The sequence below is a fragment of the Chinchilla lanigera genome, unplaced genomic scaffold, assembly GCF_000276665.1.
Source record: "Chinchilla lanigera isolate Chin_1 unplaced genomic scaffold, ChiLan1.0 scaffold00104, whole genome shotgun sequence".
NCBI lineage: Eukaryota > Metazoa > Chordata > Mammalia > Rodentia > Chinchillidae > Chinchilla > Chinchilla lanigera.
Genome location: NW_004955505.1, coordinates 1,368,424 through 1,394,661, shown reverse-complemented (window position 1 = coordinate 1,394,661; position 26,238 = coordinate 1,368,424). Strand labels below are relative to the sequence as shown.

At 38.5% G+C, this 26,238-nt stretch overlaps 1 protein-coding gene across 1 annotated transcript in view; it reads right to left on the bottom strand.

Moving 5' to 3' along the window:
* Positions 1-26,238, bottom strand: part of Cpne8 (copine VIII) — a 191,003-nt gene that overhangs the window by 156,432 nt on the left and 8,333 nt on the right. The window contains exons 6-7 of the mRNA XM_005407109.2: positions 25,090-25,136; positions 1,500-1,603 (exon numbers count right to left, since the gene is read on the bottom strand). Coding sequence (XP_005407166.2) covers positions 1,500-1,603; positions 25,090-25,136 — 151 coding nt within the window. The remainder of the gene's footprint in view (positions 1-1,499; positions 1,604-25,089; positions 25,137-26,238) is intronic.

Sequence of the window (26,238 nt, the reverse complement as noted above, 5' to 3'; positions counted from 1 at the left end):
ATCACTTGAAGTTTATAATAAGTATTTATTACTTTAACATGACAGAAAATAACACAGATGAACAAGAAAGGAAGAGAGGAAAAGAAAGGAAACAGAATCAGGAAAGAATGGCTGCTTCCAGGATAAAATCTGAGTCTAAAGGGAAAAAGTTAAGACGGTGCCATCGATGGTGGGGAGAAAGAAAATCGAGGCGACAATCGCGGTATCACGATGGAGGCCTGAACGTGGGCAGCATTAGGCCACACTGCACAGGACACAGAAGTGTCCCTGAATAACAGCATCACATGCAGCTTCCGTGATAAACAGGGTCAGGAAGCCACTGCATTCTATTTCCACTCTCTACAAAGAAGCTTCATCATTTTTATTATTCAAAAATAAGTTCCTACGAAAAAAAAACCCAACATGAACATCATAAAGTTAGTTTAATAACTATGATGAATACTCAGTAACCTTGAAGAAAAAGGAACTATTATAAAATGTTTTTAAACAGAAGCACTGCAGATTATTTTATTCCATTTATGTTCGAGGAAAATGAAAATACTATCAACACTAAAGATTTTTTTTACATTAGGAGTCAAAGTAGGACTTTTTCAAATAAAATATAGCTGTTATTACTACAAAAAGAACTTAGAAATTGTGATAGAAAGGTATACTACATTTTTTAGCTACTGAAAATCAGGCATGCATCTTTCTAAAAACTTATGAAGTTCATAAATATTCTTTAATTATTTTGATGTATTAAGCAAATGCTGTAACATATTTCTTCCCCTCCCTCCCTAGTAGACTTCTTTTTAACCATATCCAGTCAATTCAACAATTCCCATAGTTCACCTCCATGGGATAAAATCTATAAACAAATCAATTCCAGGTTCTCTGTGGATAGTAAGTTAAATCTGACAATAGTACTTCAATATCCTTCATCTGGCATCAAAATAAGAATATTTAAAGTAGTTGAAAGGTGAGTTATGTCATTCTGGAACTTAAAATACAAAGCCATCAAGAGATAATAGGAAGCCAGAGACTCAAGTCCTATTCTAACGCGCTCCAGAGAAAAACTTAATGATCTGAGAGATATCCAGCATCACACTCGGAGGTGTGCATACAAACTGTAGGGGATCCACCTCAGCACAGGGAGGTTTGAGAGGATGCCCATATTTACTGCCCAGAATGTTCACTTCTTTATTCAACAAGCATACAAGCCAAAAACCTACAGAAGGCAGAGTTCTGGGGTCCGAGCTAGCACCACATTCTGAAAAGAATAAATCTTCCTTCCTACCAGAGTAATCTACTCAGCATTCACTGCAATTATAGGAAATAAGTTCATGTTACTAAAACTGTCTTTAATAATCAATTACAGGGGCTGGGGATTTAGCTCAGCAGCACAGCGCCTGCCTGGCAAGCGCAAGGTTGTGAGTTCGATTCCCAGTACCGGAGAAAAACCAAAAAAAAAAAAAAAAAAAAAATCAATTACAAATACTACAAGTTTTGGTAGAACTTACAAGTCAAAACGCAGATTTTCTCTTTCTTCAAAAAAATAGTCCAGGATAAATTTTCTTACAAAATCAGGATTTAAAGTATTATCAATCACTTCAGTTCTTCCAAACTATTGAGAGGGGGAAAAAGAGACAGAGGTTAAAATCAAGCCTTACATGGTTACTTACTATATAAATACAGCGTTTGCATTAATATAGTTCCTTCAATCATAAATAATAAATATCCAAATGACTTGATCAAGTAAAGCCTTTTAGAAAAAATTTTAGAGATCAAATCTTCATTGCTATCCATGCAGGGAGATCAGAAAACAAGCCATGAATTCATTCAAAAATCAGCTTCTCAAAATTCATGTCACAAGCTATCACATCTCTACTCCCTATTTGAAGGCCAAATGTCTTTATAAAGAAATAAAGTTATTTTTAAATTAAATTTAAGTTTAAATTATTCCCTAACCTATGTATGAGGAACCAAGGTAATACATACTGTCAATTTGAGGGGTCAAATATTTCTAACTGTCATAGAAAGCAGTCCTTCACACAATACAGTGGAAACGCCGTTTGTGGGAGCACTGTCTTACAAACTATTACACACTTAAGCCATAAAAATTAGTTGTTTTTATTTCATTTTGTTTTTGTTCTTTAGTATCTATCACCTAAAATGAGACCTAACTTTCCTGGATGTTTCTAAGACATGTATCATACTTTGGCTTAGAAAAAATCAGCTTCTCTGTCTTAGGGCAAGTGGAAACCAGCGAGGAAAATGATTTTGGTCCTTCCTCCTTTCACAGTGAAGGAAAGCTATCAAACACCACTCCTAAGGACAGACAAACTTTACAGAATTTTGCCCTTGGCTATATTCTTTTCCATCCAACTACTGCAGAATTCAAATGAGGGAATTTTTACTTTACCACTGGATAACATAAAGCAATCAAGCATGCTGGCTTATCAGAGATCCAATTTTTATTGAAGTTCAAGGAAATACTATCTTCTTAATAGGAAAAGAGAAGAATCATGCTAATCCATTAAAATGTGAAGGTCATAAGCATTCCTCAACTTTATTAATAAAACTATCATATAAAATATTGATGACAAAGGACTTAGTCTATTTCCAACCAATCACCCAAAAGAAAAACTAATTTGCAGCCACCAATGCCACTGAACAATATTTTATATCACGGATCAATGTACAAAGTAATACCCAGGTAATCCAACATTCCAAAATAATGACTAAGTGACTTTAAAGAACATTACTAATTCTGCCGCAATGTACACAGTACTGAATTTTAAGTATTTTTCTTATAGTAAGTCTCTACCATAACACTAGAAGGGAAGTATTATTAATCTCATTTTATAGATGATAATATTGAGGTGCAGGTTATCAAGCCCAGATGTTTAGGGGACAAAATCTACACTCTTTCTATGGTTCTTCTCAAAACAGAACATATTAGGTCCTGGAGAATATCATGCAATAAGCCTAGCTGTGGTTTCTGATTCTACGAGGATAGGAACAAGAGAATACATCCATGTAATCACTGACCAGGCCTGCCACAGACATCTAGACAGCAGGGCAGAGGTCACCGGCCAAGTATCAAGCAGAGTGTCTGAGTCCTCCCAGCCCTCCCACTGCCAGGAATTAAAATCACTTCGGAAGTACACAGCACCAAACTGCCAAATGCACAACATCCTCAAACACAAACACCCAGTACCATGTTCCACAGCACCTAAATTCCTCTTATGGAGTTTAACCCAAACCCACACTTAGAGGGAAATGTGGCACTAAGAGGTAAAATGCCCAGCGTAAGTAGGGAACTGAAACTAGCAGCTCCCTAGGGCGGATGAGCCATTAAAACTCCAGGAAATCTGTTTCTTATGGAACCCTGATTAGGCAGCAATAGGAATGGCAAATTGCACTCTGCTATCTCTGGTGAAGATTATATGTAGCCATTAAGTTCTTGGTTTTCGCTAATCATCTATAAATTATGACTGTACATTTTGGGACAGGAGACGGGGCATGGCTTAGACAGGCTGGGAAGAGAGGCATGGTGGGACCCCAGGATCAACACAGCTCTGCCTCTCAGGACTGGTAGGTAAAGTTCTCACAGGTTCCTGGAGATGTGGATGGCATAACAGGGCACAGCTGCCAGGAAGAGGCTGCTACCTTGTCCCTTCACAGTAGGCCCCTGTATAGGTTCATACACTGTGTCAACTTGAGAAATTCAGAAGTTTAACTAAGTGACTCAGCAAGGAGCCAGGGTCCTCACTTTCTAAACTTCCTGAGCCTGTGAAAGAGGAAGACGCAGATATGGGATGGGTGTAAAGCACCCACCCTAAAGTGGAGAGCCTGCGTGCAATATAAGGAGGAAAAGAGGCTTGTTCTCCCCTTGTGCTCTTGTTGCTTTTGCTGTCTTTGGCCTCCCTGAAATGTTGGCCCTCACCATGCCACCCCGCCTCAGAGCCAGCCAAGTATGGACTGAAACCTCCACAAACTGTGAGCTCAATAAACCTTTCCTTTCTTAATTTTGGGTATCAGGTATTTTGTCTCAGCAACGACAGAAAAGCAACCAAGACAATAGTACTTTGTCTCCCAGGCCCAGGGTATACTTTTAATTTCTTCCTCTTTTGTTTGGCCTAAGTTTGCTCTGCAGAGCCCGTTTCTCCCTCAACCCTCACTTTTCAAATAAATGTTGGCGCTATTTTTAGTTTGTCTTGTTCTATTCTTTGTTCAACACAAGAAGGACCCAGAGCCAAAAGGCAAGCACCCCAAAACTCTGGTGACAAAAACTGGCAAGCCATTTCTAAAAGGAGCTACCGAATAAGAATTTCAGTATGTCTTCTGACACATAACCTGAAACTGCTTCTGAGGAGACCACCAGTGACCTTCATAGCTAAATCCAGTGGTCACCCTTTCATCCCTCACCCCACAACACCTAATATGACACAGCTCTTTGTCCTCCCCGAAGCACTCTGTTTTATGGAATTTTGGAACCATATCCCCCCATGTTCATCTCATACTTATATATTCAACATTCAATCTGTCATTTCAAGAGCACAGTTCTAGGCTGTCTTCATCTGTCCATAGTCACTTTTTTTTTAATCTTTAAGGACCTGTTGTAGAATAAGCCAGGATCACTGGCCAAAACTGATAGCTGCAAGGGAGGGTATGGAGGTCATCTTTATAGTATTCTGAGTGGCTCTGTGGCCAACTGCAGCTTAGTGTTCGAAAACAGAGAATGAACACTGAGAGAGACAGCAGCCTCAGTCACATTGTGCTTGTGGAATATGCCAGGAGTAAGAGGTAGGACTTAACCTCCCCTTCCTCTTAATGCAAGTATATATGCTGTTAGTGGAGCATTATATGCAGTTTTCTGGATGTCTGAAGTATTTTGATAACATTTTCCTTCAGTTTAAAAACAAAACAAAAAGCCAGCTGACTCCAATGAGGTTCCTTTCGCAGCCACTTGAAGTTCCTTTCCTTCTATTCCCACAGACAAGACCATGTCATCTATTCCTGCTGTGATCTAAATGTGTCCCTGCTGAAATTCAGATAGTAGTGTCGTACACTGAGGTGGGGTCGCAGGTAACTGAGCCCTGAGAGTTTGTCCCCTATGAATGAGAGTAACCCCCTTATAAAAGATGCTTCACCTGCGTCCTCCTATCACTCGCCCTTCCACCTCTTGCCATGTAAGGCTGCAGGAGGAACACCCACACCAGACACCAGCACTTTGATATCTTTGACTTCCCAGGCCCCAAGGAGAAAATCTTTTGTTCTTTATAAATTACCTAATCTCAGGTATTCTGTTACACAAGCACAATGAAACGTAGACAATTCCTTGAGCTTTACATCCCATCTATGTAACTCCAAACCTACATCATGAGCACTAACTCACTAGAGTACAGACTCCTGCATATAACTGTCATCTTGACTTACACTGTGATTGTACTACTGGCCACTCAACATGATCACTCAAACATAAACCGTTTATTTGATGCCACCTCTCCCATCCTGGTACTTATTCTGCTTACCTCCTGCGAATAAATGATACCATTCTCCGCTTGATTCCTCTGGCCATAACAGAAGTCAGCTCTTAATTCAAAAAACCTTCCCCACCACTGGATACCGCACCTGCAACTCCCTCTTCCTAGAGTCCTAACCTCACTCCTACACCGTTCTTTCTCATACTTTAAGTCTCTATTCAAACGGCAACATTCCAGCTCTAAACTTCCACAGTCAACCCTGAACTTGCAGTTATTCTCATAATAGCTTTTTCCTCCTTCATAAATCTAATATTTTGGAGCTATACTTCTGTATGTTTATGTTTCCCTCAATAGGTAGTAAGTTCCATGAAGGAATAGGACAAACATATCTGCTTGATTTACATCGGTATAAAAGTGAGCAAATGGTTAACTAAGGGGGACCTGTAATATATTGTTCTGAGGGGAAAAAAAATCAAGGTAATGTGTGGTATAATACAAAGTTTGATTAAACTTTTAAGTCTACACACACACAGACACAAACACACACAGAGATAATAGAAGGCATGCCGGAATGTTCTTTATTACGCACTTACGAGGTTTTTCTAATTTCTTGAAATGTGTGTTTCACCTTGAAAACCAGAAACAAAAAGTATTTAAGAAGTGTTCCTGTCTTTAAATCATTATGAGTGAAAACTGGAAATGAGAAACCCACAAATATATTATGACTAGTACAGCTCATGGGAAATACATTGGTTCTTTCCCAGAGGCTAGAATATATTAGCTATCAACGAGGTGATTAATCTTTTTGACTTGAAACGAAATTTAGGTCTTAACTAATGTCTTATACTACTAATTTAAAAATTTCTAATTCTTTGAAAACTGTGTAATTGTATGTAATTCCATGCATATCAGAGAGGGTGAAATTTTTGAGGAAAGACAATTATTAAAAATATTTGTTGATAATATATACCCAGAAGTAGATGCATTTCAAAGAGTTAAAACTTGTACCCTAAAAGTATTGTTCTGCATACCAACATTTCTAGATTCTGAGAAGTATCTACAAGCCTCATTATAACAATCTCTGGCACAAGAAACATGTATCAATATGTGGCATGTCAAGTACTTTTACATAATGATACAGTACTAAGTTTTCAGTGTCTCCTAATTAGGAAACTGTTCTTTTATTCACCAAGTGTAAGAGTTTTCAGTTATTTGAAAAAATATGTAAACTTTACAGTTGACTAAAACATAAAATCTTATTCACTGTAAAACTTTAAGCAAAGAATAAAAAAAAAATTCACAAGCAAGACTTTGAAAGTGTGCCTTTGTTTTATGCTTGAGCTAATCAGATAAATCTCATTTTTCCAATTTAGGAACAAATCTTGTAGAAAATGATGGAGTGGAAATACTCCTGATTTCTAAATCAACTAATGGTTAAACTTCTCCAGAGGAGCAGCACTGGAAAGAACAATCAGTAATTCATCTATTTATGGCTTCGAGTACATGAGCTCTGTTTAAGAGAAAAATGTTCAGAGAGGTTTAACACACTGTGAAGGTGTACGGAAAGGAAAGCGATGCGACCGCAAGGTCATCTGAGCTAGTACACATCTTGACTCAATTATTGTGATATAATTAAATCTCAGATTTAGTGATGGGGAAAGGACAGTTCCAAGAGATCAGACAAGAGATACAGATAAAACTTTATAGGACATACAGAATATTAAAACAGAGTAAGATCAATCCAATCAAAAACCTCACATTAAGACTGTAAGTATCCAAACTTCATAAAAGATTTCAAGAGCACAGGCACGTGCATGAGGGAACGTGTGTGCACACACACACACATACACACACACACAATAAAGATGTACGTTCTCATACCATTCCTCTTAGAGAATCCACTGACCTTTCTCTCTTCTAAATCATTATGCAAGATTTTTTCATATATCAATGATCTAAGACTCACTTATTTCTCAGACAAGTTGAAAATCTGAAGGCTTTACCTACAACTTACATCACTATAGATTAATGAGATGTAGCTACTGATGTAGGTATGTGTAGACACACACAGAAAACTGAAGTGATTTCCTTTTAATATTCTTGGTTAAGATAATGTTTCACATATGATCCTTTCATTTGGTTTTTAGGATCTTCTATTATTATTAGCAATTTAACTACAACATCAACCAGCAAAATATAATACCCCTGATCATCTCTTTAAGCTTTACAGATAAAATAAGAAAGGACTAACCCCCCCACCACCAATTTTTAGATTATAGTAATTTTAAACCTTAGTTAAAACATTTTATAAAATTAAATCATATTCTTAAAACTTATATTTTAAGGAATTGCCTTTCACACAGAATTGCTAGCTGCTACTCCTGAAGTTGTGATATATTTCACCATCTAAGGAAAAAGCTACCAACTCATCAAGGGGTCTGTTTTGAGAACTGAGCTAATTATTCACATATCAGCCACATTTTCACATAAGACTGTCTGAATGAGTTGTAAAGACCTATAGCTTGAATGTGGTTTGTCCCCCAGAGGTTCATGTGCTGGAGGCCTGCTCCCCAGTATGACAATCCTGAAGCAGCAGTACCTTTAAGAGGCGAGGGCTAGTGGAAGACAACAGGGTCAAGGGGGAGCATTGCTTTGGATTATTACCAGCTCTGGGAGTGGATCAGGTCCCATACAATAGATTTGTCCCCACAAAAGAAAAATATCATTAAAGAAGTGTGCCTGACCATGCCCAGGTCTCTTTATCTTGTAATTAGTGTATTAGTACATGCTTGTGATACATAATGACTACTTCCTTTGGGGGCATTTGGTGCAGGTACATAACACATCTTAATTCTTTTTTTAGGAACCCTTTCCCTCTCTTGGTCCCCTTCCCATTTATAGTAGCTCTATCTCCCCATTTCCATTTACCTCCCTGTGTCCTCTTATCCTTTTACTTTATTTATACTTTGGATTTCTCGTATGAGGGGACTACCTTGCTTCTTTACTCACCCACATGCCCTCTGCACACTGCCAGATTCCCTTTCTGCATCTCCGCCACCTTGTAACACAGTCAGACACAGCACTACATCTGGACTTTCAAACACCACAGTTCCGAGCTAAGTAAGCCTCTTTTCATTTTTAGGTTCCCAGTTGTGAGAATTTTGTTACAGTGACACAAAACAGGCTGAGACAAGATTATTTTAATAATCTGCCCAATTATTTTAAATTATACTATTTCAACTTAGATAATTATCTAAATTAAAGTAGACTGAGAATATTTAGTTTAGATAACAACCTGAATTGTCTAATAATTGTCTTGAAAGATGTATCATGGGAAGTGGAGCAGGATAGCAGCTAAGAACCTACAGCACACATCGCATCCTAAACACACTCATCTGACAGAATCGGTGTATCCATCTACCTTCACACGGGCTAGTAAAACCAGGTGAGAGGCCAGAGTGCCTGGTTCAGCAGAATGAAAAGACAAACTGGAAAAGAAGGGAACAAAATGCCCACATTACCTTTCCAATTTCAAAGAGCCTGAAGCAAGATGCTTCCTCCTTCGATCTGAAACATGGCATCAGATCCATCATGGTGAAACCTAGTGCCAGGCAGAGTCCATGCCCTCTGCCCCCTGCCGGTCCCCACAGACTGGGCCTCTTGAATCGCATCAGCCAGAAGGCTGACAGCCTCCACTGCTTCTCCCCAACCTCAGTCAGCAAAGAAGAAACCAAGACTACCTGCTAGGAGGCAAGGCATGAAAACTTGCACAGAACTTAGTGTCAGCTTTAATGGCCAAAGGACTGCATTCATTGACAGTACTCCAAGCTCTGGCTGCAGAGCATGGAGAAAGACTCTAGTCATTGGGGATGAGCAAAAGTTTTTGCCCTGAAACTCAATGCCAGACAGCTGAAACCTAACAGGCCCCTTTCCTCAGACCACTGCCAATAAATGGGATCTCTGGAACAGCCCAGGGTCAAGCACGTGCCTTTACTCTACAAGACTTCTGTCCTGGCCAGCATTATCTGTGGCTGGCTGCAGTACTCTTGGGCCATGAATCCCCTTCAGCATCAAGTGTCTTGCAGCAGAGTCGGTCTTGACTCCATCCATTGCTGTGCTGCTCTTGGACTATGCCCTCAGTGCAGGGCACAGCTTGGTGCAAGTAGTGGCTACACAGGTCACCCAGAAGCCTGGGGTGGTCACTGCATGGTGATTCTGCTCAGATTTGGGTGAACTTTTGCAGTTCCTGACTACAGGGCTGTGAATGTAACCAAGGAAGGCATTTTGGTTGGTTTATACCAGCCCCAAGGAGATGGAACAAACTACTGTTTTTGATGCTCACTCAATTCATGGCTAAAAAACACATCAACTAAAGGTCTGGGACAACCATGGGCTTGGATTGCTCTCTAGTGCTGAAACAGCAACATCACATCCATAGCAAAAGGACCATGGGCCTCACCTAGCGAAATTTTAGCCCAAAATAAAGCAGACTGCTCAGATTTCTGGGAGATAAGAGACAAACATAGCCAAATTATGAAACCTGGAATAAAAACAAAATTTTTAACACGTAGATCACTGCATGCAAGAAGGAGACTCAAGAAGGTAGCTGGGTATGGTGGCACATATCTGTAATCCTAATACACTGGGAGGATGAGGCAAGAGGATCGTGAAGTCAGCCCAACCTGGGCAACTTAGTGACTCAGCAAGACCCTGTCCCTAAATCTAAAAAGGAAGGCTTCAATCCCTAGTAACACACACAAACACACACACACACACACACACACACACAAATCAAGGATGTTCAGGGAATCATGACCTCAAGAAATACTTATCATACCAGAAGCCGCCTAGGTAGTAATGAGTAAGGGCAAACTCACAGATGAAAATTTTTAAACACTATTTTAAGGAAATTCAACAAGCATCAAAACAAAATAAATAATTCAACACTCTAATGAAGAAAGCTGAGAGACAGGAGGAAATTTTTAAAAATTCAAAAGTCAGCCTTGAGCTGAAAAATACACTGAACGAAATTAAAAACCCAATAGAAGGCATAAATAATAGAATAATGCAAACAGAAGTCAGAATTAGTGTGCTCAATGACAGGCTATTTGAAAATACACCATCAGAGGAGAAAAACAGACAAAATAATGAAGAGAATTGAAGGAAGCTTACAGTAACTTTGAGACAGCATTAAAAGAGCAAATGTTCATGTTATGGGAATTCAAGGGGGCACAGAGAATTCCAGAGGGTTAGATAGCTGAGATGATAACAGAAGACTTTTTAAACACAAAGACACAAATATCCAGTGTATAGGAAGACCACAGATCACCAGTCAAATTTCACTCAATCAAGTATATGTCAAGAAATAGATTATCCTAATTCTCTTGACAGTAGACTTCCCAGCAGAAATCTTACAGGTCAGGAGACAGCGGGAAAAGATTTTTCACAGTAAGGAAGGTAAAAATACCAACTGAATACAATATACTCAGCAAAGGTATTCTTTAGAAATGAAAGAGAAATGAAGATATTACTGGAAAATCAAAAGCTGAGAATATATCTCTATCGATCCATCCTGTAAGGCATGCTAAAGAAAGTTCTTCCAACTGAAAGAGAACTTAATGAGTAAGAAAACACTAAAGGTAGCAGACACACTGGTCATACCGAGTATAAGAACAAACTCAGATTCCTCTAATACTGTAAAGATGGTGCATAAACATTTATATCTCTACCACGAAGATGAAACAAACAAAATGCTATAATTTGGACCCTCCCCAGAATCCCACTCATTGAAGACTTGGTGCTCAGTCTGTGGCACTACTGAGAGATGGTGGGTTGCTTGGGAGATCCAGACAAGGGAGGAAGTTAGGTCATGAAGGCCACACCCTTGAAGGGGATACTGAGACACCAGTGCTGTTTCTCCCTTTGCTTCCTGGCTGCCACAGGCAAACAGGCCTCCTCGGCCACACACTCCCATCATGACGTCCTAACCCTGACCCAGGTTCAAAGCAAGAGGGCCACCTAAACGTGGACAGAAACCTCTGAAACCACGAGCCCAAAAGACATTTTTCCTCCCTGAGTACAGTATCTCAGGTATTTCATCACAGCAACCAAAAGCTAATTCACACACCAAGAAACATTTAGTATCTATATTAATATGAGAAATGGGCAAAATGAAGATAAAATGAAACAGTAGCACTTAAAAATGTAGGAAGGAATGCAGTGTAAGAGTAGAGATTTTTATTGCTATATTCTGTCTTTTATTATCTTGATACTTATTACGTTGCTATCATTTCACAATAGCTTGTTGTTATCAGAATGCAGCTTTCATAAGCCTCATGGAATCACAAACCAAAGTCTGTAATAGAACAAACAAAAATAATAATCAAGGCGTCAAAAGACATGAGTAAATCACTTAAACACAAGGAGGACTTAGGGGAGTGCTAGATAAGGAACTACATACAATAAAACTAGAAAACAAGTTACAAAATACGCAAAGTAAATGTAAAAGGATTAAATTCTCTAAAAGAGAGTGAATTTAAAAAAAAGAAACAGGGCCGCCAATGTTACTCTTAAGAAATTCACTTCATGTAAGAAAACACACAGACTGATAGTGAAGAAATGGAACAAGATATTTCATGCAAATAGAAGCCAAAGGAAAGCAGGCTTAGCCATATCTATATTAGCTAAAATATATTTGTAATCAGAAGCAGTACAAGGATTTCTTAAAAGCTCATTATATAATGTCTAACAGGCGAACTGAGTGAGGAGACACAGCATCCCTGACTAGGTATGACTGAAAAATATAAGGAATATTTTTTTTAAAAACATTCTTATACACATTGCCATCAATCCCCCTCAAAATATTTCCCCTTCCTTTAAATACTTATCCCATCAGTACTGTCACATTTTTTTTTTTTTTTTTTTTTGAAACAGGGTCTGGCTATGTAGCCCTGGCTGGCCTTGAACTCACAGCAATTCTCCTGCCTCAGCCTCCCAAGTGCTGGGATTGCAGGTGTGTGACACCATACCCGGCTATTGACACTTTCTGAAAGCAGTTTTGGTTGATTTTTTTTGATATTGGGAATCAAACTCAGGACTTTGCACTTTACAGGCAGATACTGTGCTGATCAGCCATATTCCAGGCTGAAAGCAGTTTGGAAGTAGTTTTTTGTGTCTTTGCTTACACTATAATGAATGCCTCAATGTCCTGTATCAATTCAAAACATTTCTCTTAAATCGTCATTTTCACTTTGATGAAGAGTTAAAAGTCACATGGAGTCAGATCCAGTGAATGAGCTGGTGAGGACCCACCACAATGATTTTATGAGCTGGTCTTTCTGTTGGGTGGTAGTGAGCAGCAGCATTCACCATATTTTTTACATGTCATAAAGACAAAAAACACACACAAAAGAGCACTTCCAGAACTTCTTCAGAAAGTGATGAGAATGACGGGATGTGTGTCTGAAGCAAGGAGTAGTATTTTAACGATTAATGGCAATGTGTCCTTTACTGTAATTTTTTACATTTAGACATTCTCTGTATACTGTGATAACCTCTTGTACATATGCATCCAAATGTCTAAAACAAATATCAATGCATATAAAAGGAGAGACAAACTCCAATACAATAATGATGTAGGAATTTAATATCCAACTTTTAGCAATGGATAAATCAGACAGGAAACTAACAAGGAAAGAGAAGAGTTAAACTGTACCCTAGACCAGATGGTCCTGACAGCTATCTATAGAACATTTCATTCAACAATGACAGAACACATTCTTCACCACACCACATGGAATATTCTTTAGACTAGATCATCTGCTAGCACACTGAACAAGTCTCAACAAATTTAAAAGCACTAAAATCACATTAATCGTCTCTGACCACAATACAGTAAAAGTAGAAATCAGCAACAAGAAAAACTTTGAACTTTACAAACAAACAGAAATTATACAACTGACTCTTCAACAACCAACAGATCGAGAAGAAATCAAGGATGTTATTTAAGCATTTCTTGAAATAAATCAAAATGGTGCTGGTTTTTTGTTTTGTTTTGTTTGTTTTTGGTACCGGGAATCAAACTCAGGACCTTGTGCTTGCTAAGCAGGCACATATGCCACTGAGCTATATCCCTGGCAAAACAAATTAAATGGAAACACAGCACACCTATGAGAAAAACACAAAACCTATGAGAAACAGCAATGGTAAAGGAGAAGTTTACAATATCCAATGCCTACATTAAAAAGCAAGAAGGAGATCAAACTACCTTCCGTTACAGCTCAAAGAACTAGCAGAAAGAGAGAGAGAGGAAAAGAGAGAGACAGAAAGAGAGCAAGAGAGAGAATGAAAGCATGAAAGAAGAATCCAGAAGTAGAAGTTACAAGGCCTGATGTGATTTATATCTAAATGTCCCCAACAGCCTCCTGTACTCAAAGATGAAGCTTCTGGTAGGGGACCGAATTGTGGGAGCAGAAATAAATGAAACATAGACTAAAAGGCAATAAAAGGGCTGGGGATTTAGCTCAGCGGCAAAGCGCCTGCCTGGCAAGCGCAAGCTCGTGAGTTCGGTTCCCGGTACCGGAGAAAAAAACCAAAAAAACAAACCAATAAATAAATAAATAAATAAATAAATAAATAAAATTTAAAAAAAAATAAATAAAAAAAATAAAAGGCAATAAAAAAGATCAACTAATCAAAGATTGGCTCTCGGAAAAGATGAACAAAATTTACAACCCCTTAACTCAGCTTAAAAAAAAGAAGGCCCAAAAACTAAGATCAGCAATGAAAAAGGACACATTATAATTGATCATTAGGGAATACAAACAAATATACACAAAAAAATTGATAATCTGAAAACAATGGAAAAATTCTTAGACAACGATACCTTACCAAGATTGAATCATAAACAATAGAAAACCAAAACAAAACAATAATGAAAAATGAGAGTGAATTAGTAATGAACAGTCTTCTATCAAAAAAATGTTCAGGATCACGTGGCTTCACTTCTGAGTTCTATGAATCATGGAAAGAAAAAATAATGCCAACTCTTCTTAAATTATTTCAAAATACTGAAGAAGAGGAATTTCTTCCAAACACATTCTAAGAGGCTCACAATATCCTAATACCAAAACCAGAAAACATACAGAGGAAAGAAAGGAGGGGAGAGAGAGAGGGAGAGACACAGACATACAGACAGAGACAGAGAACTAAAGGCAAAATCCTTGATGAGTAGAGATGGAAAAATTCTCAACAAAATACTAGCAAACAAAACGCAACTGTACATTAGCAAGGATATTCAGCACAAATAACTAGAATTTCTCCCAGGGATACAAGGATGGTTTAATACATGCAAATCAATAATTGTAACATAACACATCAACAAGCAAAGAACAAAAACCATATGATCATCTTAGCAGATGGAGAAAAGTCCTCTGATAATAACTCAATATATCATGATAAAATCTCTGAACAAATTACGCATAGAAGGAACACACTTTAACATAACAAAGGCTGTATAGCACATGTAACAGTAAATGGAGAAAAGCTGAAAGCTTTTTAAGATCTGGAAAAAGACAAGGATGCCCACTTTCACCACTTTTATTAAACACTGTACTGAATCTGAGCCATAGCAAATAGGTTTTTAAAAAATGAAGAAAGGGGATCCAAATTGGAAAAAAGGATGTCAAACTCTGACTTGCAAATGACATCGTTTCATATATAGAAAACCTGAAAGACTACATGAAAAGAATTACTAGAAATAATAAATGAAATTAGCAAAGTAATGGGATACAAACTCTACTTTAGAAATCAGTAATGTTGCTATACATCAGTAATGAATTATCTAAAATAGAAATCAAGAAAGCGAACTTATTTATAGTACCTTCAAAAATACCTAACAATAAATTTAATTTAACCAAAGTAGTAAAAGAACTTTACAACAAAAATTATAAAACATTAATGGAAGAAATTATAGAGGACATATACAGACACACACACACACACACACACACAGGAAAGACTCCAAATTAATAGTTTGAAAGAACCAATACGATTAAAATGTCCATACTACTGAAATCCATACTACTGAGTCAACGCAGCCCCTATCAAAATACCAATGATATTCATCAGAGACTATTAAAAAAGTTCCTCAAATACATATAGAAACCCTCCCACACACACATATCCAAAGCAATATGAAGTAAAAAGAACAAACTAGGTGGCATTTTACTACTTATCTGAGTTCAAAATATATGATGAAATTATGGTAGTCAAAAGAGCATGGTAATGGCCTAAGAACAGACTCGTGGACCACTGGAAGAGAATGAAGAGTTCAGAAGTAAACCTACACATCTACAGTCACCTAAATTTCAACAAAGGTATAAGAAAACACACTGAAAACAGAACAGTCTTTTAGCTGTCTACACACTGGCAGTGAAACTACACCTCTAGCTCTCACCATCAACAGAATTTAATTAACATGGATTATAAATAGAGACTTGAGACCATGAAACCACTAAAACAAGTATAGCAGAAATGCTTCTAGACCTTCTAGTGAGCATGGGCTTTTCAAAAAAATCTAAAAGCACAAGAAATTAAAATAAAGAAACAAAATTTCATCAGTCCAAAAGGTTGACCAGAGCTGGATCACAGTAAAGAAAACAATAACCAGGGTAAAGAGGCAGACTAAAGAAGAGGAAAAAAATGTGTGAAAACTATGTATCTGACAAGAGACTGATAACCAGAATATATAACCCGTACATCCAAAACTCAACAGCAAAAAAATAAAAAACTCTCTCAATTTAAAAATGTCAATATACCTTAATAGACACTTATCTAAAGAAGACATTCAAATGACCAACAGCTACATGAAAAATGGCAAATATCAAACCACAATGAGAAAGTGCTCATTCCACAAAGAGTGGGCATTATCAAAAAGAATAAAGATAGCAAATGCTACAGAGGAAAGAACCCTTACACACTGTTGATGTCAGTGTAAATTAATAATTTCCACTATGGAAAGCATTATGGAGGTTTCCCAGAAAACTAAAAATAGAATAACCCCATGATCCAACAATCTCACTACTGGGCATGCAGTCGAAGGAACTGAAATCAATATATTGAAAGCATTCACCATAGCCAAGGAACAGAAGCAATCTAAGCAATCTATCCCTCAACTGATGAATGGATAAAGAAAATATAGTACATCCCCATAATGGAATACTATTTGGTCATAAAAAGAATGAGATCCTATCACTCTGACCGCACACATGAAACTGAAGATCATTATACCGAAATAAGCTAAGCACAGAAAGATAAATTCCACATGAACTCGTTTGAAAAATCAAAAAGAGCTGCTGTCATAGACATTTTGAATACAGTGATGGCTACCAGAGGCTGGAAAGCATATGAGGAAGGAGTGATGGAAGTGGTGTACCAATGGGTACTAAGTTACAGTTAGATTGGGGTAAGGAGTTCTTGGTGTTGTGCAGTGGAGCACCTATGAATAATAATTATGTATCAAAACATAATTACATATATACAACACTATCAAAACACTAGAAGACAGAATTTTGAAAGGTTTTACCATGAAGAAATGTTTGAAGAGATAGATACGTTTAACCTTATTTAAGTATTACATAGTACATGTGTATACGTAAGAAACATCTCCATACCCCATTACTATGGAGAATATTTATGTTTTGTTTTATGTACCATGAAAAATAAATTTAATAAAATGTCTTTGATGTTTCTTAAATAATAATAAGTAAAAGGTGACAAGGGCCATAAGAAAGACATACAGTTATTGGGTGTCACAGGTGCAAGGCAGAAATAAATCTACTTGTGAGGTTAGCAAACATAGGTAAACAAGCATATTAACTGAGCTATGAAAAATTTTCCCATTCCGCTGAGTATGTGGAGTGTGTGAGTGTATTATACAATTATTCAGTGTGGAGATGAGTAAATGTTAAAATAGCTCAAAGTCATGAAATGAAGCAGAGCAGACACAATGTCAAACTGTAGTAATTGGCATTTGACACTAAATTTGTTTGCCTCAAAACTACAATCACTGTGGTTTATAAACATCTTCTGCTTGCTTTCTTTTATCCCAGTCTAACTCAGGAAATCTGGAACCAATTCAATAATGTTAAATGTTTAAAATAGATTACTTCATGGGTAACTAAAATCAAACTCAAGGAAGTTAATTGCAACATTTCAGAACCTCTCACAGTAAAACGCGCATCCTTGGGGATGTCACTTCGTTATTTCCACTTGCATCTAAGAGGTTTTCATATTTCCATAATTTGCAGTATTTAAGTATCATTTCTAGCCCTGAAATTATTATGCACTGAAAAATCATTTTAGTTTTAAAAGATCCATTATTTTCAAGAGCTTTTTCTAAGTCACAATCATTAGATTGAATTTACTGAAGGAAGTATGTCTAATAGTATCAGAAATAATTTTACAATTGCTACTTCAACAGCAAGTTAATTTTAAATGATTTTTGTATTTCTTTATGTGGATCATTTTGGTTCATATTTTGAAGTCCTTTTAGCCTATTCCTTACTTCTACCTAAAGGTAATTATCTCAGAACACAAAGTTACTACATTCTTTTGGACAATACACCTTAATTCAAATGGAAACCCAACCACGATGGTATTGGGATAATTCTGACATCTCAATCAGCAAAAGGGTTTGCACAGACATAACAAACTTGCTGAGAAAATTCTCCAACTGAACTGCATGCTCACTGAGGGAAAAAAATGCGATTCTTAAATATTATCTATTCAGTAACTACTGCCTAAATTGACAAATGGATAGATTTTTAAAAATTTTAATAAAGCAGTCATATTTTTCTGTTCTGATTTCAAATATGCTGACAGCTATTTTTATCCTTTCAAAATAATTTTCAATCTTAAAGGCCATTTGTAAGAATTAGCAAGATGATTAGAAAACTTGTTTTGAAGACTCTACCATCAAAAAATAACAAACCTGGAAAGATATTAGACCTAAGTGCATTCTACTTCTCCCTGTTGAATGAATGTATCTCTGACTGAATATTTCTTGTAATAAGACATCTACTGTAGCTCTAGGAAGCTCACCCTCCTATGCCGCACTCTGTATGACAAAGGTCTTCCTCACAGCGAATAAATCCTGCCTCTTTCTCTCTTAACCTTTGGGCAAAATTTTTGTTGCTACCTATACAGCATCAACTAAGCACACCCCACCCCACAAAGAGACATTTCGAAGTGAAAACATTTTAAAAGTCTGAAGTCAAAGACTAACAATAAAGAAAAAAAATTGGAAATGATGCAGAGCTTCACCATACAAGATGGTAGGAGTTCAACAGTGGTTCTTATATTGCACATTGATTTTCAGATCAATCTTATATTCTTACGTCTGGTGGACTGAGCAACTTCACTGAAGACAGCAGTATGTAATGTCCCAACCATTGTTAACTCCTATCATTTTGTTTTGAGGTCATGTATCGTTTTTGTTGTTCTTGTGTCGTTTTGATTTTGTCTTCATTGTTGTTTTGTTCTTTTTTTTAATTTTTAAAATTAAAAAAGTCAGAAGTCCATCACTGTGATCATTCCATCTTCACATATTTCAGAATAAGCATTCCTTTATTCAAATAGCATGGCTTCTATCCTTTACTTCAAGATCGCAGTCCTCCTCAACACATAGCTGGCTATTTGATGGGCTAAAATGTAGAACTGAAAAGTAACATTTCAGTTTGCTTCCACCAGAGGAAAATACAATAGCACTAGAGGTTGAATCACATGAAATTGCCCACGTTCAAACCATTATTGACCTACAAAAATGATCATTTCCTATGGTTCAACATAATAGCATTATATTCCTTGAGGTAAGTGCTACACATCCATCAATGCACCCTCAGACTGCATTAGCCTTTTAGCAACAGTGTAACACATAGGTTTCACACTGGATTCGAGGCCAAGTAAATCCCAGAGGTCATTTTCCCATCAACTGCTGAGCTTAGGCAAAGAATTTTACAGAGTTTTACCATGAAGGAATTAATCTGCTTATTTGCCCCTTGATCATTTTGTTTTGTTCTTTTTACCTGAACATGTTTAATCATAGTGCTTCCTATGTGCCAGACATTATCAGCAGTTCACATTTGATTGTGAGAACAAACATATACGCTAGAATCATCACCATTCCTCAGGGTACAGACGGAGAAACCAAATCAGTGAGAGGAGCAGCACACACCTTTAACCGCCGCATTACCCTGGCTCTCAGAAGAAAACTGTCTTCTTCACTCAGATGGTTTTGTGGAAAATTAAGTAACAAACATAGTACATTTCATTTCTCTGCCCTTTCTCTTCTTACCGGCAGTTTCACTTAGCTGCTAAGTGCTCCACAGTGCAGGCCTCTTGCATCTTGCACTTCCTTCCTGTTCCTCTAGAACATTCCATCATTCTTTAACACTGTCAACTGCTTTGTAATGCTAGGCGCTAAAATGCCCTCTTCATGAGTGATACGGTTAGAACCTGTCCCCCAAAGGTCTTGTGTTGGAAACTGAATCCCAAAATCAAAAGTGTTGAAAGGTGGGACTTTTAAGAAGTATTTAGATCAGGTCCTCATGAATGGGTTAATTCCATTGTCCAGGCAGGGGGTTCACTACCAAGGCAGGAGGCTGCTGGGGTAAAGAGGCGTTCATGAGCTCAGCACCCACCCGCGCTATCCTCACGTTTCTTCCCATTCTGCCTTCCACCTGGGGATGTCACAGCCAGAAGGCCCTCATGAGACAGCGCCCTCAGCACTGACGTTAGACTTCCCAGGCTCCTGAGCTGGGAGAAAAAACTACCTGTTTTTTTAATCAATTACCCAGTCTCTGGTAATCTGTTGTAACAACACAAAACACGTGAAGATAATTGATATCTCTTCATTTTCATCCATCAGCTTCTACCTATTCTCTGTGACTCTGGGTCTGCTTTCTCATTACTTCCTCCATTTTTATGCTGTTTCTATCTTCCTTTCCAGTACCAATATTTTCTAGTCCTTCAAAGAGAAAAAACAGCAAAATATTGTTTTATCGTGATTTTCTTTTAATAATATGCCACTTTTTTAAAAAACAATAAACCTGTGCTTTCTATTTGGCTTCCTTTTACTCTCAAACTTAAGAAAAAAGCCATAAAACTCCACAGGTGACATAAACATATACCCAATTTGTAAAACCAGAAGGTAGTGGCTGGAGTCAGAAAAGGACTGTGCCTTGCACGATGCTCTAATAGCGAGAGTTCTCAAGCCACAGAACCTGGGCTGGAATCTCCATTCTGTCATGTACAGCTAGGTAATTCTGGTCAAATTAAACATTCCGTGCTTCTTTCTTACAAGTAAAATAAGAACTGTACTAGCATCCAAGCTCTCCAGGTAATTGCAAAAACAACATTAATCAATAAATGACACAGATTTCAAATAGCAGCTAGCCATTAGTATTATGAAAGAATTTGTAAATTATGTAAGAAATTTGTATTTTTAGTTCTTACGTAACAGAAAAGCATGAGGAGTTTTTTAAGCAAGGAATATTCTGGGTCGAGCCTACCCATTGAACCAAATAAGCATGAGCTCCCAGGTGCAATTCTGAAATCTTTTTACTGTCCTTCCCCAAACTCCCCTTATCTAATGAACTTGCAAAGTGCCTTATCACCAGGGATCTGCGCTGGCCCATTTGATGGTTTGTATCTCGATGGCCCCTCAAAGACTCATGCACTCGCTCACAGTGGGACTTTTGGGAGGCGGCTGGATCATGGAGGCCTGATACTCATTACTGGATCCACCCAGTGATGAGTTTATAGCTAAATGTGATGTTGGGAGGTGAAGCCTGGTCAGAGGAGGTCAGTCCTTGGCGGCGTGGCTGGGAAGGGTGTTACCGTCCCACCCGGCTCCTCATACCCTCTGCTTCCTGTCCTCCATAACCTTGTGAGCAGCTGTCCCCTGGCATACACCTCTGTAATGCCCTCCTGCCTCACAGCCATGGGACTATGGACTGAAACCTCCACATGCTGTGAGTTAAATAAACCTTTCCTCTTGTAAGTGGTGGGTGTTCACTGCATCTTAGTGAAGAGAGAGTGACTGAGACAGCTCAGACGCATGTTTCCGTTCTTATCTTGGTTCCTCGTTAGTTTCTAAAATCATACAATTTTCTGACACTCCTGCTCAATTCTGAGCCCCAAGCAGTTGGCACCCTGGTCAGTAAGAACAGCCACCGGCCTTCCGATCAGGGAACTGGAGAGGGAATGACAGGAGAAAGGTCATCTTGTAGAATGGGAAAGGAATAATGAGACAGGTAAAGGAGACAAGGGCACAAACTCAGCAGGACGTTACAGAAAGGAAGACAGAGGTAATCGGGGTTTGAATCAAGGAGTAGCTCATTTGAAAGTTCTTGCTGTGCTTTATTTTGTTCATAAAAGAACTCACAGTGCTAGAAAACTTATGACTCAATAACAAACTTGTAGAAGGAGAAAGCCAGATGACTACAGAAGGGTTTTATATTGTGGCTGGCGATGCTCATAGCAATATTTGCAGCAAACGTGAAGTGGCCAAACAGTAAGGATGATGAGTTTACACTGGATCTGCAGAGCTTGAGGCAATACCTGATAACCACGTGGAAATATGTGGAAGTAATTAGACACCATGCTACAGTCGAGGTTCAATTTCCCCCAAGCCCCGGGTAGGAAAGGCTGGGGCACCATGGCGGTGCTACTGGAGCTGGTGGAACCTCTAAGAAATGGTGCCTAGAGTGAGGTCTTTTGGTCACTGATGGTGTTGTAAGACTCTGGCCCTCTTCTTCCTCTTCTGCTTCCTGATAATAAACTTAGTGCCTTTGCTGTGCCACACACTCCCGTCAAAATGGGCTTCCTCATTCAAAGCAAAGGAGCCAACCAGTCACGGTCTGAAAGCGCTAAAGTATGAGCCAAACTAAAGCTTTTCTCTTGATAAGCAGATGATCTCAGATATTTGTTACAGTAACAGAAAGCTGACTTACACAGGAAATAAAAGTAGGACGTCTTGTCTGTTACTATGTGCCTTGTGGAGAAACCCTTGGAATTTAGAGGAGCTTGGAGGAACAAGCTAGGAAAAAGCCAGACGTGCTGTACATTCAGCTTTCATGAGTGATTCAGGTCAGAATGCTGATAGGAATGCAGACAATAAAAGCTATGCTAGTAACGGTTGCGACAGAAACGAACTGATGGCCATCTCTGTGACACCACAGCCAAGAACACAGATGCTTTCCGTCCACACCTTCAGACTTCCTGAGAGCCTGAGCTTAGAGCTGACAGATGAATTTATCAGCCAGGAAATTTCAAGGCAACAGAGTAGTCAGACCAAGGAAGGCACAGGCATTATGGCTGCTTTTAGCCAAGTTTAATGTGAGAATCAGGAGCAAACTGGAGCACAGCAGAGAGGTTTAGAAAATTTGCAGCTTGGCTGGAAAATGAGGTACATGGGATGCTCCATCCAAAGAGGGTAAAAGGAGTAACACTAATTTAAAAAAAGAAGCCAAGTTCTTTTTCACCAGGATAATAGCAGACATGCCAGAGGGTATCTCAAAGGTCTGCAAGGTACCCCACATAGCATAGGCTCAAAGGCATAGACATCAAATTTATTTTAAAGACAAGAGAGCACTTGGGCACCCTTCACACCAGGACTCACTAGGGAATCATTTCCTCACCACCATGCGTGGCTCAGGACGCCCCAAATACTGCTCCATCTGGGGCAAACCCTGGCATCATCTTTGTGATTCAGGTGCAAGCAGGCTAAATGCCAGGGTTATGGGATAATGAAGGCTTCAACCAAGACTGCAAAGAAAAGCCCAGCAGGCCAGGCAGGGTGCTGCACAAAGCAACTGCTGACACAGAGCTGTGGTAGTGAAACCAAAGCTTCATAGGAGACCCAGGGAGCTAGAGATGCTAGCAACACGCTGCAGGCATGCAAGGAGAACCAGTCCGAATAGCCTGATCTCACAGGAATATTGCAACCAGCAATACCATAGGGCATGGGGCTGTTCAAACCCTCAGGGGCCCACATGCCACTAGATGCCAGCTATGGAGATCTGAGATTTAATGTTTATCCTCCTGAGTTCCGTTCTTGCTTTGATCCAATTCCTCTCTATTCCTCTATTCCTGCCTTTTGGATGGATGTTACCTTTGTCCATCATTGCATTTTGGATGTAGTACCTTCCTGTTTCTTTCTGTCTGACTACTATAGAGGAGCATGGCTGAGTCTGCCTTGTGTGTCAGAAGAGACTTTGGACTTAGACTTTGGAGCCACCCTGAAGCAGGTAAGATTTTGGAAGTCCTGGGGATGAACTAAATGCATTGTGCACTGTAAGATGGACATGAGATCTTGGGAAACAGCAGCAGAATGCTATCAGGTGGATCTCACATGTCCCCGAAAGGCCCATGTCCTAAAGGCATGGTCATCAAGGCAGTGGTGTCTGGGGAAGGTAAGCAGGACCCGACAGGAGGTCCTTGGGTCACTCAGGGTGAGTCCTCAAAGGGACTGTAGGATCCCAGGCTCCTCATTGCACTCTTTTACTTCCTAGTGATAAGGTGAGAAGTTCTGCTCTATCACAGGGTCTGCCATGATGTGCTACCTTCCAACACAAAGGGTCAAGCAATCAGGGACTGACCCTCCAAAGCTGTGAGCCAAAATACACTCTCTCTGTACAAGGCAGTGTTACCTTACATACGTGTTACACAAACAGAAAGCTGACTAACAAATGAGACAGTGGTGCTCATCATCCCAGTGACCCACAGACTCACCACTACAAGAACAACCTGTGAACTGTTATTTCCTCCAGTTCTGAGAGTCAATTACAGAGGGTTTATTCTTACGCTCTACCTCACAACTGAGACCCACCAATAAATGGCTGGCACAAAGCAATTTGTGACAGTAGCACAACTCTCTCTAGAGAACTCTAGCCAAGAACTATAACCTCATTAAAACAATGCACTGCCTTCCTGACATAACCTGCAAATACAGGCACACAGACATGCCTTTAATTTTTAGTTTTATTTTAATATCCTCCCCGCCCGCCTTTCAGCAATCATCCCTAAACTTGGAGTAACTCTAAAAACTCAGCTAATTAAAACAATATTTCAGCCTCTTTGCTTCTGCTTCATAGAACAAAGTATACAGTATGTGTATAAGGAAACTAGGTTTCTACTTTATTTACAAACTCTAGGCTGCTTTGGCAATAAGCACTTACAGGTGGTATTTGATATTAAGCATATCTCTTAAAATGCCTTTATGTGGCATTGTATCAAAACCAACAGTTTGACCTCTATCGTGAGACTAAGCCCGCAGACTTAGATTACACATGGAACCCTATCAACTAGTGCAATATGTAAAACTTATGCTTAGCTGAGAGGAGTTCAACCTAGAATATTTAATAGAATATTTAATAAGCTCACAAATGAACTATTCATATATTCAGTATTATAAAAATAAAACACAAAAGTAACTTCCATAAAATGAAAAAGACACTCAACTGTTGGGTTGAAAAAGTCCACTAAAACCAAGATAGTTTCCCACTGTTGTAACTTATACTGTATTTCCAGCTCAGTGATTTTTAATATATTTTTATCTTACCTCTCTCCATTCTTTATTCCCAACTCCTTGAACATATAAGACACAAACTACAAAAGAAGAAAAATACGTGTAAATAAATCTCTCTTATAAACACATGAGGTACGACCACACACAATTTCCTTTTCAGCTGTCCAAGTTATATCAAAATTAAATGCCTGATACTGTGCCTTATTTTTGCAGGAGAATTGTAGTAAATCAGCAAACGATTAAAGATCACTTTATAAAAGCAGAAACAACATATATCAGATCTTTGGAACTTAAGATGCATGTAGTAATTACATTATGCTACAGATGTCGATAAACTTTGAAAAATCGTTTAATGATTTGAGATACTTCAGTTAAACTCTTCCTGACATGATGTGCTCAAAATCATCACAGATGGACATTCTAGAGGAAATCCACATTTAATATCTAGAGCCAGCCTCAGTATTTGTAAACAGCTTTTAAAAACTCGTGAAAGGAAGTCTGAGGAAGATTAAGGGCTGTGCATAAGGGATAAGAGTCCCATCCACTTATCAAAGGAGCCCTGAGAATTTTTAATAGCAATAAATTATAATGCCTTCTCTCTAATGATGATTTCAAGACTATTCCAGCACCTGACAAAGACCTCTCCTTATTCTTAAGCCACACTGTTTCACACATCTGTAGAAATGCAGAGTTCCTGGGCATGAATGTGTAAATGTTACAAGATTTGAGAACACCAATTGATTTACATAACTAATTCGGTGGTTTTGCAATTCAAATTACCCTTTCCACTTTAAAAGTTATTTCATTTTTAAATAATCTAAGACTCAAAACAATTCAGCTTATAAGACAAGATATATATTTTGCTTGATTTTATATGCCTTAAGTTACTATTTCTATTTAAAAAACAAAAAAAAGATAAGCCGGGCATGGTGGTACATGCCTGTAATCCCAGCACTCGGGAGGCTGAGGCAGGAGGATCCTTGAGAGTTTGAGACCAGCCTGGGCTACAAAGTGAGCTCAAGGCCAGCCTGAACTGCATAGTGAGACACTGTCTCAAAAAAAAGAAAAAGTGCTCTGTGACCTAATCACTTAAAAATTATGGCCAATTATGGTTGTCTTTCCAACAGTATTTCTATTGTATGGCCATACCACGAGCGTTTAATTTCAAAGTGAGCTGACCTA